Source organism: Pyxicephalus adspersus, chromosome 9 (assembly GCF_032062135.1).
Source record: "Pyxicephalus adspersus chromosome 9, UCB_Pads_2.0, whole genome shotgun sequence".
Lineage (NCBI taxonomy): Eukaryota > Metazoa > Chordata > Amphibia > Anura > Pyxicephalidae > Pyxicephalus > Pyxicephalus adspersus.
Genome location: NC_092866.1, coordinates 12,500,563 through 12,520,080, shown reverse-complemented (window position 1 = coordinate 12,520,080; position 19,518 = coordinate 12,500,563). Strand labels below are relative to the sequence as shown.

The window sequence follows — 19,518 nt, the reverse complement described above, 5'->3', positions numbered from 1 at the left end:
ATGTCTTCAGTCTCTGACCATCTCCTGTATCATGTCTGCAGTCTCTGACCATCTCTTGTATCATGTCTGCAGTCTCTGACCCTCTCCTGTTTCATGTCTGCAGTCTCTGACCATCTCCTGTTTCATGTCTGCAGTCTCTGACCATCTCCTGTATTATGTCTGCAGTCCCTGACCCTCTCCTGTATCAAGTCTGCAGTCTCTGACCATCTCTTGTATCACGTCTGCAGTCTCTGGCCATCTCTTGTAGTGTGCAATCTCTGACTATCTTTTGTAGCAAGGATGTAATCTTTGTCCATCTGCAGTCTCTGATATCCAGTTTTTTTTAGTTCTATATAGATTAGGAAAGGATTTGAAATGTGTCAGGTTTTTATTGCTGTCTGTGTCCCTGCTGGGGAGATTTGTGGTCTTTATTAGTCCTGGTGTCGATTGTCTCCAGGACAGAAAGTTATGAGACATCCCAAATTGTATATTTGTCACAGGGACAGGATGTTTGGGGAAATGTTCCCAACACGAAATAGATAAGAAAAACATGAAAGAAAGAAGAAGAAAAAGAAAAAGTTTTGTCTTTAGATACACCGGCATTAGAACAGGCATACATAGCAGGTGATGTGATTCTGGTATTTATTCTGGTGCTAGGTATGTTTTCAGTATAAAGACCTCTGCATCTCTTACCAACCATTAGAAATCCATAACGATCTTCTTATGATTTCATTACTTTGGTGTAGCACATAATATCCATCACATAAGTATTTAGTAACTTCCATAAATCCAAGTGCTTTCAGTTTTCTTGGAATTGACAATTGTGTATTGTGTAACCAATGTACTTCATTCGAGCTCTTAGACCCCTGGCACACCTTCGAACATTCGAGTGTCTTCTCTAAGTACATCTGCTATTATAAATATCGGGGCTTTCTGAGCCAGCCATGCTTCTATTCCCATTCATTCATTTCATCTCTACTCATTTACCTCAATCTCAGCTTCTTATTATCTCCACAATCCATACACCACTACTCATCTTTGACAATGTTTGCACTTAGTTCACCTGCTCCTCCATTGTGCAAATACTTTCACTGATGCATCTCTTCCAATTTAGTGCCCACTTGCTCAAACTCATAGCTATGGACGAAATGTAAGCTTTGATTCAAGGACAAAATAATATAGAAATAATTCCAAACATTTGATGGTTTGAAAGCTTTAGTGAAAAATAAAAAATGCTCAGTGCTATTGTCAGAGAGGTTGTAGACCCCAGACGTAGTTACCTGGAAAATGTGGGCCCTAAGGCTAAGGGTCTGAAGAACCACAGGGTGTTCAATAGAGAACCCTGCAAGGGATTATCGGGATAACTTCCAGGTTGGGGCTCCTGGACACACTTGGAGTGATGTCAGCTGGCAACAAGCAGAAAAAAGCCTGGTACAGAGTTGGCAGGCACGGGCATGGGCAAACAGGCAAAAGTTCAAGGCAGGTGGATAATAAGGAGTGTCAAAAAACAGGAGGAGGTCATAAATGGTCATTGGAACAAAGAATACAAGCATAGGAACCCAGGAGCAGACATTATACCACTTTGCTTAGGAGAACTGTGACATTTATATACAGGACCAAACTTTTGCATGGCCTAAGCCCCCTAAACATCACATCGCTGACTATTAGTTGTGTGTTCTCATGTATAATGAAGACAATTGAGACTGCTTCCCTACTTTCCAGTGTGTTCTGCTTGGAATCCTATTTTTGCCATCCTTGCAAAGTTTGTGTTGGTGGAAGAATGTACTGTATTGTAGAACCGGGCAGCCACTCCCCACCTTCCTGTTTTTTTTTCTTCACCCCTTTGAAGTGCCATCTTAAAATGCATATACTTACGATTGTCCAACACTTTCCTATAAAGATTATTATATGGCAATGTTCTCTGCATTATTCTCCCAGGGTGGCTCTTTTTTAATAGTCCATTCTATGATGATGCAGAGCCCCTAAATTATTATCGTTCTCCAAGGCTGGAGAGACTACACTTTCATCAGTAAACCCGGGTGATCCAGCAAACCTGGTAAAGATCTGGTCCAGGATTGAAATAGCTAATAACTTTTATGAAATCCGTTCCAGGTTTGCTGGATTACCCAACTTCACTGATAAAAGTGTATTCTCTCCAGAACTTTAATAAATCAGGCCCATAGTGTGCAAATCATCTCCTTCAATTTCTCCATCCTTGGTGAGGCGTGTATGCCATCTGATCCTGTGCAATACCAAGGGTAGCCAGTTTATTGGAATGTCAATGGTGACACAAGGATATTGGTGAAGTATATTTCTGGGGGTGTCATAAAGGCAAAGTGGTTAGTACTATAGTAGTGTAGTGATGGTTGGGGTACTAGGCTAGGGTTGCTGTCTGCAACATATGTATCCCTCTCTATGTGTCATTTTGATGTTTCATTAGAGGTTATCCAAAACCTCTCTATTCTGTGACACAGAGCTATAGACTGAAAATAGGCTGGAAAGGTTGTCAGGCTCACAATATGTGGACAGGTGACATTTGTTGCCTTTACAGGAAGTAAAGTAGATTCCCCAGGAAAAGAAACAAAGTTTTAACTCTCCACTCTTTTTAACTTTATTAAATGGAAACAGGTCTGCTTTAAAATCTTGTAGGATATACTTACATAAATAACACAATGATCACACTGGGCCTGATATATTAATACTCTCCAAGGCTTGAGAGGATACACTTTCCACAGTGAAGCTGGGTGATCCAGCAAACCTGGAATGGATTTCCTATAAGTAATTTTCTATTTGTTAGCAAATATTTTCAATCCTGGACCAGATCCATTCCAGGTTTGCTGTATCCCCCAGCTTCACAGATAAAAGTGTATTTTCTTCAGCATTAGAGAGCTTTAATCAATCAGGCCCAATGTGTTAATATGATACAACAAAGTGCCACCCCAGCAATTGATGTGATCTTTTCTTAAATTACATTTCTAATTTCATTGGAACGTCCAGTGCTGATTGGTTGGAATTGACATGCTTAGACCCTGCTGAACAGATATTGTGTAGGAATTTCGGAGCTGCTCAATTTCGTTATATTTTGGTGCAGCTCTGATCTGCTCTTGGAAAAGCTCTCAACCTTTATTTTAGGCTGGCAAAAGGCCAACGCAGAACACAACATTTCTAAAGAACAATGTTCTTGTCTGTAGGACTAGTTTGCCAAATGTCAGTGAAATAATGAACGGAGTCCCTCTTAGCCCAATAAATAGATTTTTACCACTCATAACTGCTGACACCTTAAGCTCTCAATTTCAGGATTATAACTATCAAGCAATAGTTCCATGCCCAGGAGCAGACAATACGAACTGACAGTGGGAAATATCAATCTTATATTTTGAAATGTTTATCACTGTTTATACTTACAAAATGGCACCAATAGAATCAAAAAGTGGCCATTTTATCTCCTAAAACATAAACATGTAGACTTTGCACAGCCACGTGTGCCCTACTGTGCCCCATATCCAAATGCATCCCATTGCCTTTGGCTGGTCTTACATGCAGATTGCAAACTCAACAGCCCTCAGGGGGAATATGTGAATATGTGGATTATTCATTTACCTTTCTTGGTATTTTTTTCTTTTTCCTGACAGATTGTTGCGCAGAAGAGGATTACCAAGGGGCTCTTCCTAAAATATGGAAAATATGCAGGGAAATCCACCATCACGGTGAGCAGTTGACATTTCAGTATTCCACATTGGCTATTCTAAATATGTTTAGTTGTTATCTCATTATGCCTTTTCATAAACATGAATACTTATAGGTGTAGGGTTTGCATTTGTGTTTTTATTGAATAGATGTTTAGCTATTAAAAACCTCACTTATGAAATTGAATTTTACATTCCTGGGGTTCCCACATTTTGGTCCATGTAAAATGTATTAGGGAGGAAGGGGTAGCACTGTGTTGTGTGGTGCCCTTGCATATCTAACTTATCTAAGTGATCACATCACAGTTGGCTTGAGTTAGTTATATTTTGCATGTGAGCAAAATAAAATAGAGCCTGGTTTAAGTTACCATTATGATACAGTACTGTGCAAAATGTATGCTGGTAATGCAAAAATAATGCAATGAATAATTTATTATTCACTTAACAAACTACTCAGTGTATAACCTTAAAAAAAAAACTTAAAAAAATTAACATTTGATATGACCACCCAAATTGCATGAATTCTCCTAGATAGACCTTGCACACAGTTAAAGCGGGGCTCAAAAACTTCCAGTTAAATATATTTATCAATAGAAGACATATAAATCTATTTTCTGTGTACCAAATACTTTTGGAACTTTTGTTTTTTTCTAAGTAGCATTGACACCATCATTGTGTTCTGCATAGCAAAGAGCAGAGCTGTGGAGGGGTCTCTGCAGACTACAGGCTGCCTACAAAGAACTATAGGAGGGGCGGATAAAAGACCAGTCACCCTGAAAGGGCGGCAGTGACCGGTCTTTATTAAAGAAAACACACAAATAAGAAATGATGCACAAATCTGGAAGAAACATACAAACAGGGGTGTAGTGGGGCGTGCACGGGTGGGAACGCCGCACCCTCACTTTTTTTGGGAATGGGCACGCATGCCCACTTTATTTTGCAAAGATCTCTTTGTGGCCCACGGCTCTGACCGGTGTGGTCCCCCGTGGTCAGGAGAAGGACTCCGCTGGGGGGCGCAGTGGCCAGAGCCACAGACCACATCTTCCGTATGGAATTGCAGGCTCATGGCGGTCATGGGTAGTACCGTGCCTCGGCTTCTTTTTTTACGAATACACCCCTGCATAAAAAGCACAAGGAAGTATACACATGTCTCTTGTTACAATATTATTTGTTACAATAATGATACAATGTAGTTATTAGATTTATATTCCTTTAGGTCATTTCTGAAGAGATCTCAGGAAATAACGGATATGTGGAGCTGTCGTTCTGTGCGCGGAAACTGGATGACAAGGTGACAGGCACGGGGTACAAGCTTCTTTTTGCAGACAGCCACATAGTTTATACTTTTAGTTTATTTATTATGTAACTATCTCTATATAGATATATTGGAGCTGAGTTATTAAAGCTCTTCAAGGCTGGTGCAGATAGACTATCATGGGAGAACCTGGGTTATCTAGCAAACCTGTAATAGATTTCTCAAAACCCATTCACTATGACTAGGATTTGTTCAGTTCATGGACCAGATCCATTCTAGATTTACTAGATCACCCAGGTTCTCCCATAATATTCTATGTTCTCCAACCAATCATGATTAGGATTTTCCGGATATGAGCAGAGTGATATGAAGTCTGATTGATTGCTGTGGATAACATAATTATGAAATTGTTATAAATGTGTGCAATTTGTAACAAAGAAGTGCAATCAGGGCTGAATATTCATATTTGCAGCCTATAGGCACACCATTACATATGACACTTTAAGCCCCACACAATGTACTATGATTTTCATACCTTGATAAAACATTATTATGCAAAACTGAATCACTTTCTTATTTTAAGGGGAAAATCATTTTTATTATCCTTTGTGAGTAAAATGCTGCTTTATTGATGGTGCTGCCGCTAATCACAGACTTGTTACGTCTTAATGGTAAATCCACCCATCAGCCTTCAGTCTATGAGTGTTTCCTGCATAGTTTCCAACATTATAAACATAATCATTAACATACATTATAAACATAATCATTAACATACATTATAAACATAAAAATGATCAAACATGATTATAAAGTAGGAAAAAAGTCATTGCTGCAGTTATTGGTTGGTGTCACTAAATAGCGGTCATAGCTTACATATATAGTGGGTATAGTTTTCCACCGATAACTATATAAAAGGAGACTGTAGAAGGTGTCACATGAACTAAAGCAGAAATCAGATGCATGAAATCAGCTGTGGGTTCAGAGATTAGACGCCATGCTGAAAGTGGAGAGTGTCATTAGCACTGTTGAGACAGCTAATTGCAATTTGCAAAAAAGAAAAAGGCAATTCAAAAAGTTGCTATGAACAAGAACACAAAATCAGTTGGAGAAGAAAAAAATAAGGTTTGATTGTTCTTAAACATATTTTGACTTAGATATTCAGTATATATATTGCATTGTGTATTCTCTCAACCTTAAAGGTAAAGGTAATTCATGCTTTTTTTAGCTATATTATTGATATTGTTAATATTAAAATTGCATATTGTATCAAAACAATAAGCAAAGTGTCATTGCCGGCATGCATTTATCTTCCCTCTTTCTGCTCCAGGATTTATTTAGTAAATCAGATCCTTTCCTGGAAATCTACAGAATTAATGATGACCAGAGTGAGCAGCTGGTGTATAGAACAGAGGTAAGTGAGAGCCTAAGAGCAGCGGTGTGAAAGGTGTGGGAGCAGAATGTTGTTTATGTAGCTCTGAGATTGACTGTAATAGGTGAAGTGTTTGACAGGTTTTGTTATGTATCTTCCCTTCCTTTGTCCTTCATTCTTCTTTTAGGCCTCCTTGCCTTACATTATCTCCATTAGCCACCTTCTATGCTTTGTTCGGTTTCTACTCCATTCCCATTATTTATTTGATTCCCTGTCTCTTTTACCCCACTCCTATTCCTTATAATTCTTTGCTATACAGGTAGTCCCCGGGTTACATATGAGATAAGGACCGTAGGTTTGTTCTTAAGTTGATCTTGTATTTAAGTCGGAACAGGTACATTATTTTAATAAATGCAGTTAGGACAGATGGAACATAGACATTCATTAACTTTTGGAGCAAGCTGTGCTTTGAAATGCAAAAGGAAACAACTGCAGAGTTTGTCTTGGTCATTAAAGAGTTGCAGAAGAGCTCGGACCTTAAGATCACCACAACCTCAGCTGTGTTTAGCAAAAGATTTCTTCTGCAAGTCATGAAAACTGCCCCCTCCCTCTTCTGTCCTGTACACGAGCGTGCAGGGAAGCCCTGTTTGTATCTAGGAGTCGTCCGTATGTGGGATGTCCTTAACTTGGGGACTACCTGTACTGATCTACAAACTTACCTTGCCTCTTTATTACTTCTGTTACCCCTCCCTTATTTCTTTTTCCTCCCTTTCCTTAGCCCTAATTCTATTTCATCCCCTTCCTTCTCTTCCTTCTCCTCCTTCTCCTCCTTCATCTCTTACCTCTCCATCTTTTATCTACCCTTTCTTCTCCTACCAACCCTTTTGCATCCCCTTCTTCCCCTTCTCTAACCTCCTCTTCCCTCCTGTACTTCTCTTACATCCCCTTCCTTCTTTCATCTCTCCTCCTGATTCTCTTTTCTTCCATCTCTAAATTTCATGCTTTCTTTCACTTCTTTCAGATTCTTTCATTCTTTGCCTTTTACCAACTACCGGTACCAATGGGACTTTATTTACTTCTCCTCTCCTCCGTTACTCTCATCACCTCCCCTCCTCATATTCTTTATTCTCCTTCCTCTGTTCTCTCTAAAGCCCTGTCCCAAATTATGATAAATGTCAGAAAAATGTCACTGTGTTCTTCTCCACTCAAGTGCTTTTCGGTCGTTCATGATTAGTAGATTAATGAACGACATCAGGGGACAGCTGTACACATGTCAGATTTTCACCCCAAATGAGCATAACCATTCATCTTGGGTGATAATTATCTGATGTACATAACCTAACTTTCCAAATCTAACCACCCTTTTCACATTTATATTTGTATTATTAACCCCTGAGTCTGTCATCTGTTTCTCTATTCCTCTCACTCTCTTTTATTGTGTCTGAAATCTTGGACATGTAATCTTTCCATCCTTTAGAAATACATCATTGCTGTCTCAGTGTCACCATCATCATTTGTGAAGTTTGGTAACTTGTTATATTTACCAGTGGTATTGACGTATGGTCTGATTGGTATGAGAGGGTATTGGAACCGATGGTGGAATACATAACTTCTATAGATGTTTGTACATGTGAATTATTTATTATTTGTATTCAAAATTTGTATTTTATTGTCTAGGTCATTAAAAATAACTTGAACCCAGTATGGGAGCCATTTAAGGTGTCTTTGAGTTCTCTGTGCTGCTGTGAGGAGAAGAGGAAGCTCAGGGTAAGAGTAAATCCAACAGGTTTTCTCTTTTAGCTGAGCCAAACATGGAATTCTGATCTTTTTCTATCTGGGAAAAGTGATCTGAAGGGCAATCTTGTACACGTGTGTGCTGTGTTTTGGGTTGAACTCAAACTTTCATGTGTATGGGACCTTACAGTGCAGGACTACTGCTTTTGCATTGTACATGATGAAACCAAAGTGCCAATGACCAACAAAAAAAAAGTTTTAGCTTGCTGGCGTGAGGAATAAGGCAGGTATAGCTGCTTTTTATGTTTCCCCTAGACAAAAAAAAATATATCCCTTGTAGTGTACGTAATTTTTATTTACTGGCACTTCCAGGAGTGTCAGATTGGGAAGAGTCTTTGGGCCACAATTTTTCCCTATTTTAGTAGTGTTTGGTGTTCCAAAAAGTGGTTAAGGTCAGCACCAGCACCAAAAGTTCAACATAGGCACTAAGAAGGGGTAGTCAAGCCTTAGGATTGGGAAGATCGGACAGGAAGATAAAGTTGGCACAAGAAATAATGGAGTTAAAGGAAGACACTAGGGAGGGGTAGTTGAACCTTAAGGTTGGGGACATCAGATGGGGGAATGAGGGTGACACATGGAATAAAGGAGTTAAAGAAAGATACTAGGAGGGGGTATTTGAGCTTTGGGATGAGGTTAGAACGAGGTAAACATAGTACCATGAAGAGGTAGTTGAGCCTTAGGGTTGGGGAGAGCAGACAGGGAAATGATGAGGTTAGCTCATGGAATGAAAGAGTTAAACATACACACCAAGAGGGGGTAGTTGAGTCTTAAGGTTGGGGAGATTGGGTGGGGAGATGATGAGGTTGGCACATGGAATGAAGGAGTTAAACATACGCACCAAGAAGGCGTAGTTAAGTCTCAAGCTTGGGGAGATTGAACATGGAGATGAAGTTGGAACAAGGAATGAAGGAGTTAAACATAGGCACTAAGAAGAGGTATTTGCGCTTTAAGGTTGGGGAGGTCAGATGGGAAGATAACATTGGCAGCAGAATTAAAGGCGTTAAACATAGGCATTTAGAAAGGGTAGTTGTGTCTTATAGTTGGGGAGATCGGGCAGAATGATGAGGTTGGCACCAGAAATAAAGGAGTTAAACATTGCACAAAGAAGGTGCAATTGAGCCTTAAGGTTGGGGAGATTGGACATGGAGATGAGGTTGGAACAAGGAATGAAGGAGCAAACATAAGCACTAAGAAGAAATATTGGAGCTTAAAGGTTGGGGAAATCAGATGAGGAGATGAGGTTGGCACCACAGTAAAGGGGTTAAACATAATCCCTAAGAATAGGTGGTTGAGCCTTAAAGTTGGGGAGATCAGACAGGGAGATGAGGTTGGTACAAGGAATGAAGGAGTTAAACATAGTTGAGCATCATAATTGGAGAACATTGGACGGGAAGATGAGGTTGGCACCACAGATAGGGGTACTCAATAATACTCATACTCATACTCAATAAGAATTGGTGGTTGAGCCTTAAGGTTGGGGGATGTGGTTGAAACAAGGATTGAAGGAGTTAAACATAGCCGTAAGAAGGGGTAGTTGAGCCTTAGGGTTGGGGATCAGGATGATCAGGGATTGGGTTCAAGCACACAAGGTAGGACAATACAACTCGTTAGGGAAAATTGACACAATGGGCAACGGTTGAAGTAATTTACCATCTTTTCTGCAATGTACTCTTCTCTGGCCCGTTTTATTAAACCTTATACAGCTCTGTGCCGCTTGGTGATTTAACAAACCAGCATTAATTGAAAATTGAAATCTCAGTATCAAGCGGACGTGCCCTTTAAATGACCCACTTGTTTCTCTGTCGTCGTTTTTTTCTCTTGTGTTTTCCTCTCTGCTCTTCTTTGTAATCCTCTGTTCTGTCTCTTATCTCACTTCCAAACCTCTCCGTCTCTCTCCCTCCAGTGTCTAGTCTGGGATTATGACTCCCGTGGAAAACATGATTTTATTGGAGAGTTTTACACAACCTTTGAAGAGATGCAGAAAGCAATCGGTGGGAACAAGGTGAGGAAAAGAGATAGAATTCACAAGGAGTACGGGAGAGTAGGAAATAGGCATGTGGCTTTTGAAATGGAAATTAGTGGTGGCATCCGTCCTGGTATAACCCGGGCAGAGCTGCCGTTATTAGTAAAAAGTCTGCATAGTTGTCCCAATGAAACAAAAAGAGCGATCAGAGACTGGTCACATGACGTGCCGTGCGACCCATCATTATGTAGTTAGCGCACCAGATGTGCTTTGTACTGAACGTATTGTTCTTTTATCGCTTCAGAGCTTATTTATAAAGCAACAAATTTCCATTTTGGTGCCGATTCACCCTAGATACAGGTATTACAATTTAAACTTTAAATCTTTGTTAACCCTACATATAACCCTAAAATTGTCAATTTCAGAATTTCAAAGGTAGAAAATATTTTATAAATATATATATTTAATCTGCGTATTTAGCTAATATTCATCAAAAAAACGTTCAATCAATCTGATAAATCGATTGGCTGTCGAAAGCACTCATTCAATACCCCAGAAGTCCATTTTACTTCCACTTGTCTTATTTTTTGTTCATAACAAAGTCAATCAGCAGCCCTGGAAATGACTTTTGTGTATCGATCAGTTGGGTTGTAGAACCAGAAATAACACAATTAGCACTTCAGCTGAAATTGAGTGGAATGATGCTGGGATACATCATTTCTCTACCAATTTGCCCAATTGTTTTCATCTCCAACCACATGCTGTGAAATTGATTACCAGGAAAATAGTGATGAAAAAACTCAATAGCTTAGATCAAAATATTGAGAAGATTGAAAAGTGACACTACATGGGGGAAGGGACGTGTAAGGGTACATTAAGGGGGTTGGCTGGAGCTCAGATGTAATGTTTGAATATTTGCAGAGAGAGCCATTGTTAATGTATAATAAATATTCCTTGTGGATGATTTCCTGTGCCAATGATTGCTATATCAATGAAGTCATAGAAGAGCATAAAAGCTGGTCACTGACTCTTCTACTGGTATACTGATCAGTGATGGTGGTCATTGTAATTTCCAAGCCATTATGGAAAGACTTTCCCAACAAACCTTGCCCAGCAGTGTATCCTGGTACCCCATAGATACTCAATTTTTATTAAGCTACTTCTTGTTAGTAACCAACCAGGAAATTATCTTTAAAATTTCATAAAAATCCATGTCGACAGGCTTTTTGTCCTTCAGTATAGTATAAGTTAGACATCAGTTTAGGACATTTCTGAGAACCATCATACAAGTGGATTTGATCTTCAGTTGACCCCTTTCTGATTTGGAATTTAATGGGTTTTGCATTCCCTTACTTGTACTTACTGTTGTTCTAAGTCAGTGACTTCCCTAATGTACTGAAGGCATCCAATCTGCATGAAAGCCACAGAATTAGAATTTTTAGATGCAGGGGTCTGTAATGGGGTCTCCATCCTTTCCCCAAATATATTTCTGTAAATTACATTTTTTCTGCTGATATTCATACTTGTCTGATATCACCTTTCTTGTAGGTGCAATGGGACTGTATAAATCCCAAATACAAAGTTAAAAAGCGGAATTACAAGAACTCTGGTCTAATTATCTTATCTGACATGAAGGTAAGTACAATTCTTGACTTTAATATTTCATGGATTCTGTTTTTGATGTTTTTATCCTTACAGCTTGATGGAAGCCAGGTTGCAGGTATAGTTGATCAATATATCAGATACCAATAGGTTCCAAGCAGTCACACTTACCTTGCATCTACTGCTCTACTTTCTTTACGGCAGCCAGTCATATGATCAAGTGCCTAGGAATTTTGTCATATGGTTTCTGCTGAATAGAATGATCAGAGTTTAGGTTGGCTAATTCTTTTTTTAGCAGAGAATAAGAAACCAAATGGTATTCTGTCAATTGACTGGTTAGCATGGCATCCTGGAATAGTAGCTTTCTGCAGCAAAGGGGTCATTTTTAGGAAACATGGTGGTCAGAGAACTGGAAGTTGACACAGAAGACATTGTGGAGCTTCCCTAAGGATGATGGGTTGATGTTTTCTTCCATGGATGCTGCATTCAAATTCATCCACAAAGTATTTTGTTATACTTAGTACTAAGTATTATATTAACAATCATTGGTTAATATTCCTCATTACTGTTTTACTAAGCATAAGAGATATTCTGTATGGTTACCTGTATCTTCTCAATAAAGTAAAGCTGTTTGGGGGGGATGACTATGGACAATGCAGTTTCATGTTGGTTGTTGTCTCCTATAATTGCACTATATTATATATATTATATTTTGTAATGTGTAATGACAAATTGTTCTTCTTTCCCTTTCAATAACACAGATTCACAGAGTTTACTCCTTCCTTGATTACATCATGGGCGGCTGTCAAATCCACTTTACAGTAAGTAGCTAATACTCTCCCTTCTTTTAATACCACCAGCCACATCCGAGAGCAGACAATATGCTCATCTATATGTGCCATACAATCATTGCAGCAAACAATCACTGATCACACTTGGATATATATGAATACATGTATATATATTTGAGTAGAGTTGCTCATTAAATTTGGGCCAATTGCAAAATGATCCTGAACATCTAACATACAGTTTAGTTCTATTAGAACTGAATAAACGTGTTGTTCGATCTAACTTGAATTGGCTTTGTTTGATGTACAGAGGGGGCAGCTGTTTTCTTTCACAATGGGCTTACAGCCCAGAAATGTTATAATTGTTACAAGCTGCTAATTAATGTAAACATCAGGCTGTAAGAATGGCAGCATTCCAGTTATGCCTGTTGCTGTACATAATGGGCAGTGGCTGACATATGTGTACCTTTAAAGGGATCTCTTGGATTTTGATTTACAATATTCTAAACCAAAATATTAACAAGAAATAAAGAGACAAGGCTTTGTCAAAAATCACTGATGTGATAACTCTTTAAGTCACAATGGTAAGTATACAGTTAAACAAGATACATTACTCATGCTTATGAGCTCACTACACAACAGAAAGCTCGAGACCCTGTCTCACACGTTGCTCTAACCTATGGCTTCAAAACTAAACTATCCTGTGCCCCAGACTGAGTCTACAGTACACATTTCTTTTAAATACATGAGCATTTGCACATTGGAATTACCTGCTATATGTCTCACCTTGCCCTGAGGAAGCCCAATAGGGTGAAACTTGTCAAAAAATTAAGATTTATGATGATTCCTATTGTTCTTTAATGTACTACAAGGCCTCCCCTTGTTTTGGGGATTATTTAAAAATCATTGCATCACAATAGGTAAATGTTTATAGTATTTAGTTCAAAACCCCAAAAGGATGCAGGCTATGGACTAGTATCTGCATGAGAAATGTATGCCAAATGTTTTTGCCAAAAAACCCTTCCATTACCTTTCTTTCTTTCGTGTTGCATTGTTATAAGTCCTAGCTGTTGGCATTCCTTTAAAACTTTGAGAAAGAGAAATAACCACCCTAAGTATAAATCTGAATTATTGTCTTAGCCTGGCTAAACAGACTTTGAACTGATCTGTGGCAAATTCAGGCAACGTTAGGATGTATGTGAGTGAATTTTCTTGACTTTATTCCAACAATTGCCATACACCAATGGGACTGCCATTACAGGCTACCATGACAGTCTTATTGGGTACTGGAATGGGATTAGCCTAAAGTCAGGGAAAGTCAGTCCCTAATAACAAAAGGAAACTTATAAATAGAGGAGCCCAGAAGAAACTTTTTTAGGTGACAACAGGCATCTGATGATGTCTGATTTTGGGTAGTACTAGTTTGAAATGCTAAAATCAGGCACCGGGCTACTTTACAGGGAACCTGCAAGAATAAACACATGACAGCTTCTATTACTGATTTTAAAGGTGTCCAAATATTATGCATGTTGTCTCACATGTTGACTCGTATTGCTATTAGTAATCAAAAAGTGTCCGTAGACCAAAAAAACATATTTGACCTTTTGTTGCTCTATGCGATCCAACACAGCCCATGTGGTTCCACATCTTCGCATTGAAGGCTCATTTGCATTGTTCACAATACATGTGTAAGTATCTCGGGGCACTGATTAAAGAAATGGGTGCACTGCCAAAATAAATGCATGATGTGTGCATCCAACATGCATCAGCATGCATCTTTATTGTGGGCATGGGTGTGAAACCAGTCTAAAAGATCAGACTTTAAAGCTTGTACAGCCATAAGCATCCCAGCGTATCTTCAGCCATAGCAAAGATTAGGTCATTGCTTGCTTCAGCGTAAGTGCAGACAAATTCTGAAATACATCCCAGAACATCCCACTCAGTCTTCTGATTATCATAGCACTGGAATATAACACCGCTCTGTTGTACTATCTGCACCGCATATCTTGTATCCAGAACAAGTCTTGGCACAGGCCACCAACAATACACAACTGTGTTAGCTGAAATAAGAGGATAAGGAGGCAGAAGGATGCAGGGCAGCTAAAGCAATTCATTCGGTGTTAGTTGTACAAGCCAATAATTTGAATCTAATGTCATGTTGTGTAAGTGCAGCTTGAGTAAGCTAATGCTACAGTTCCCCACATTTGTAATAATACCTTGTGAAAATAAATCTTGCTATATTTGGAATAAAAATGACTGTGGGTCCCTTCTGGCTTGACGTCTGCATAGAACCAGCTTCAGATATTTCTAGAGCAGACGACATCATGAGTTCATGGGGAAAAATATATTGCTGTATTGTAAGAGTGTCCTGCCAAAGGTTCAAAAATGTACCGGCCTTATGTTTGGTGGTAAGTCCCGCCCACCCAGTACTGCCCTACGGTGGTTCTGCCTATGTCAGGGTATTAAAGGAACCTGCTTTCATATTTATATAACAAGAGTACTTGCTGACTTACTTTTAAGACATATCTCTTCTGAGAAAAATAGGGGGCGGCCATTATTGAATTCTAGTTGCCTGGCATCAGTCAATGGTGCAGATAAACCTTTTTTTCTTTGGTTATGAATTCAATGTGAAAATGTTAGAACCTCTGTCAGGTTTATATTGCTGGGCATGTCCTACTGAGAGATTCATCTTTGTTTTTGGTCCATGTCTCTTATGGATGGTATCAGTGCTTTGGGTCACCAACCTGGGACAAGTATATCTTATCCACAAGGTCAGGCAACAATAGGTTGTACCCATGTACCTTAAAGGATCAGTGCATCCAAAAGTCATATTTATTTTACTTAGTAGAGCTCTTTATACATGGGCAGCATGGTGGCTCAGTGGTTAGCACTCTGGCCTTTGCAGCTCTAAGTCTCAGGTTTGAATCTCGGCCAGAACACTATCTGCATGGAGTTTGCAGGTTCTCCCTGTGTTTGCGTTGGTTTTATTCAAGTACTCCAGTTTCCTGCCACATTCCAAAAACAAGCAGTTAGGTAATTTGGCTTTTCCCCAAAAATGGCCCTAGACTGTATTAATGACATATGACTATGGTGGGGACATTAGATTGTGAGCTCCTTTGAGGGACAGTCAGTGACATGACTATGGACTTTGTACAGCGCTGCGTAATGTGTTGGTGCTAAATAAATACTGCTTAAAAATACAAGTGGTGAATCATTTCATCAGCTCTTCAACCAATTCAACTATCATACAACAGTCCAATTTTTTCTGTTAGATTTATATTTTATATGATGATTTTCTATAATGAAAAGAAAAGAAGGAACACTCCTAGGTAAGAGAGAACACCCACAATCCGAGGGATGATGGGAACAATCAGGAATTATGGCAAGGAGATCCTACCACTGGAATTGGCAAGAGATAAAGAAAGCTTGCAACTGACCCAACCCTATGCAAAATCTTTAAATTATATATATTGTTTGAGTGAACCGATCCTTTAAACCTCTTTTGTACACATATCCTAGACCTTCACATTTTTAAAAATAAACCTCCATTCTTCCCAACCAAAGAATCTTGTGAATTTTTCTGGACTACTAGCATGAAAATCCATGATTGTACTATATGTGATTTTACCATATTTCTTCTCTCTTCCAGGTGGCCATAGACTTTACAGCTTCCAATGGGGACCCTCGAAATAGCTGCTCCCTCCATTATATTAACCCCTATCAGCCTAATGAATATCTGAAAGCATTGGTTGCTGTAGGAGAAATTTGCCAAGACTATGACAGGTACCTACCAGTCCTTTCTACATGTTCATCTGAGTGTAATGGGGGCAATGCATGGGTCACAGCCAAGGGCTTTTACGGTTAAACTCAAATAAACAGCTAAATGCACAACTTAAATACATATAGGAGCTGTTTTATCTTACAAAGGATTGGTATCTCTATCCATCCAGTCCTGAGATTTAAACAGCCAGATGGCACAGCTCTGTCTGGTGAATTGACTTTCCTTTGCTGCGGTTAAGGTGGCCATAGATTGGTGCAAAACCAGGTAAATGATTGGCATTGTTCCCTTGTTCTTCTGGCATCTTCAGCCTGATTAACCCTAGCAAACTTCATCCCTTGCTTCAAAAGGCTAATATCAATCAGAGGGGGGCGCGCCCCAATGATCACCGGTCAATGGGCGCACTCCCTGCAGTTTACTATAACAAAAAGCAAAACAAGAAGGGCTGCAATGTAGTCAATAGTGTGGCTGTTGAATTATTAAAAAAAAAAAAAAAAAAAAACAGCTGTTTACAATTGTGTACAATTGTGTTTTTTTATATCTTCTTTGAGTTTAGCTTCAGCGGTTTATTATTACAGTTTTTATTGTATATATTGTTTCCCTGGAGTCCTGCTGTACTTGGTAATAAAGCCACAGGAGTTGAATGCAACTACATTTGTGTCTTTGGCAGATTAGTTACAACGTTTATCTGTAGTATTCAGGGACCACATTTATTAGACTTCTGTATTTGTGTAGAAAGCGTGTACATTGTACTGCTCACTCACTTTATTTGTTTTTTTGTTTAGTGATAAGAGATTTTCTGCTTTGGGATTTGGCGCACGCATTCCTCCGAAATATGAGGTAAGAGAACGGGTCTCATTATAACCTGCGCTTTGTAATACTGATATGGGTGGTGTTTAAGTAGAGCCCTGGCCACACTTACTGGTACAGAAACCTTCTGACCACACCATACTCTTTCTAAGTGACCTAAAAATTAATTAAAAATGTTCCGCTCTAGTGATACCTCTCTGTGGGTGGAGCATATATTTCCTTAGACATCACAGCCATGTCACGTCCATGTCATCCACACTTCTTGGAGCCGGTTGACAGATGGTATAGGTGTTTCATACAGAGTTGATTGGGGCTTGTGGACTTGGAGGACATGGTGGTAAGGGCTGGAGCCAACATTCTGTTTCGTAAATGAAGGAAGACTCTATGCCATAGGGTACAAAGGTTTTGGATTGTCAGCTCTTGCACATGAAAGGAACTCACAGGGAGCATCAAAGAAGATCCAGTAGGAACCAAGAGCACCACAACCATTTTACAGTCCTAAAGTATTTATTTCAATGTAAGATTTTATGACAATCCAACACATTTCTGAGTTTGCAAACTATCCCACTCATCAGGGTTTAAAGTGCAGTGGATAACTTTTAGAAAAGCTTTCTTTTTTTGTTATTTGTAGGGAAGATAACCATTTATTGGATTGACTAACATTTAGGTGTTTGGAGATTGATGTGTTGCATTGTATTCCTAAGTTTCATTTTTACAGTTATTATGGATATTTAGGGAATTGTGCATTGTTTATTTCATCTTGACCAAAAAACTGGAGGCTCAAATCTCAGAATTACAAAACATTATAATGGACTTTTAAGGTGATTTTCCTAAAAGAATTTTATCTACAATTATTCATAAAACCATAATAACATCTCTTTCCCTATCCTTGGAGTCCATTGCCACTTGTTCCACTCTACCCAATGGTTCACCAGAGAGAGGGGATACTTAGTAATCCGTGAATTTTCTATCCTGAAACAAGAAGCATGAGTATGCAATAGCATGTACCAGCCTCATCATCTATTCCTGAAGAAGCACACTTTGCGAAACACGTTGAAAGATTTACGAGACTTTAACATGTGTCATGTATGTCCTATGATTGTTTTACATGCAATTTTTAATATTTATGGATTTTATGAATACTTTTGGATACAATTCTTTCAGGAAAGGTGCCCTAAAAGTCTATTATAATGTTTATGAATTCTGTTATTTGTTAGTGCGTTTGAGGTGGGGTGGTGGTATCCTTTCTATTCACAGTTATATTTTGTCCTTATCATGCACATGTCGTGGATGTAAAATATTGATGCAGAACCACTTACAGCCCTCAATAGATGTGGTAATAGACTTGCAATATCGAGCTAAGTAGTATGTTGGGGATGGTGTGCTCTCTTTGTCTATAATTTAGCAAGTTATCCTATAACTGCTGTAGTTATCTATGAATCAGTACTTCAAGCTGGAATGCTAGGTTCCAGGCAATTTTGCACTGTCTTTGATGAATTCAAGTAATGGAGCGTTGGTGGACATTAAAGTACCCATGGGAGCACAGCCCACATTGGTTATTGTTCCATGTCTTTCTTAATGTGATTAATGTTTTAATCTTGATTTTTTCCACCTGAATTCCCACTTGTATCTAGAACACATTAGTACCCACTCCCTGCCCCAATTACTTTGCTTTAGTCTTTTGTATCCCCATTTGTTGAAAAATGATAGATTGATGGCTGTAAGCATCGCAGACAGTTGTTCATTAAGGAGTTACTCCAGGTAATGGGTAAAATCATTTGGGGAGCAGATGATGCATCCAGGAATAATTGTAAAAGGTAAAAGTACATTTTGTGCCGGTGTTATTTAGATGTCTTGGGAATTATATGGTGTTATTGGCTGGGAATATAGCTTTTACCTTTGCAACAACTCTTGGCATACTGGACAGTTAGGGGGGGGGGGGGGGGTGCAAATTATTTATTTCTGTATAACTAATAGTGTTTGAGGAGTCACATAATTATAATATCTACTATGTATTTCATGTTATCCATTGTGACAGTGATGTGCCCCTGACGCTTACTAGCCAGCATAATTGGGGTTTCAGTCACAGGAAAACAATTTAGCAGCAATCAGGTGATAGTAAATTGTAATGTGAACCAATTTTTAAATTTAAAAAGCATTTTCTATACAGCTCAATCAGGGAAACATGATCATTTATATCCATTATTCAAAGAAATAGACAAAATAATGCAACTATGACTTGAAATTGTATTGTGCTTTTAATTTTATATTCTTAAATTGTTCAAATAAGTATACAGAAGATTATGTTACATCCGTAATAAATTCTTTACTTATTCCCTACACGTTTTACTCCTTTCAGAGAAAGGAATTCTATTTTAAATCTCGTGGCCCAATAATGTGATTTTTTTTTAAAGATAAATAGATTTGTAAAATAATGATCTTCCTAATGGTGCTGACAAGGGCTGTGGAGGCTCTGATTCATTGATTCAGCTCA

General features: G+C 38.8%; 1 protein-coding gene across 2 annotated transcripts in view; it reads left to right on the top strand.

The window, feature by feature from the left end:
- Positions 1–19,518, top strand: part of CPNE7 (copine 7) — an 81,756-nt gene that overhangs the window by 30,841 nt on the left and 31,397 nt on the right. For both annotated transcript variants that reach the window (XM_072422620.1, XM_072422619.1), the window contains 9 exons: positions 3,612–3,686; positions 4,882–4,956; positions 6,248–6,331; positions 7,967–8,056; positions 9,987–10,085; positions 11,595–11,681; positions 12,410–12,469; positions 16,086–16,219; positions 17,000–17,054. In XM_072422620.1, coding sequence (XP_072278721.1) covers positions 3,612–3,686; positions 4,882–4,956; positions 6,248–6,331; positions 7,967–8,056; positions 9,987–10,085; positions 11,595–11,681; positions 12,410–12,469; positions 16,086–16,219; positions 17,000–17,054 — 759 coding nt within the window. The remainder of the gene's footprint in view (positions 1–3,611; positions 3,687–4,881; positions 4,957–6,247; positions 6,332–7,966; positions 8,057–9,986; positions 10,086–11,594; positions 11,682–12,409; positions 12,470–16,085; positions 16,220–16,999; positions 17,055–19,518) is intronic.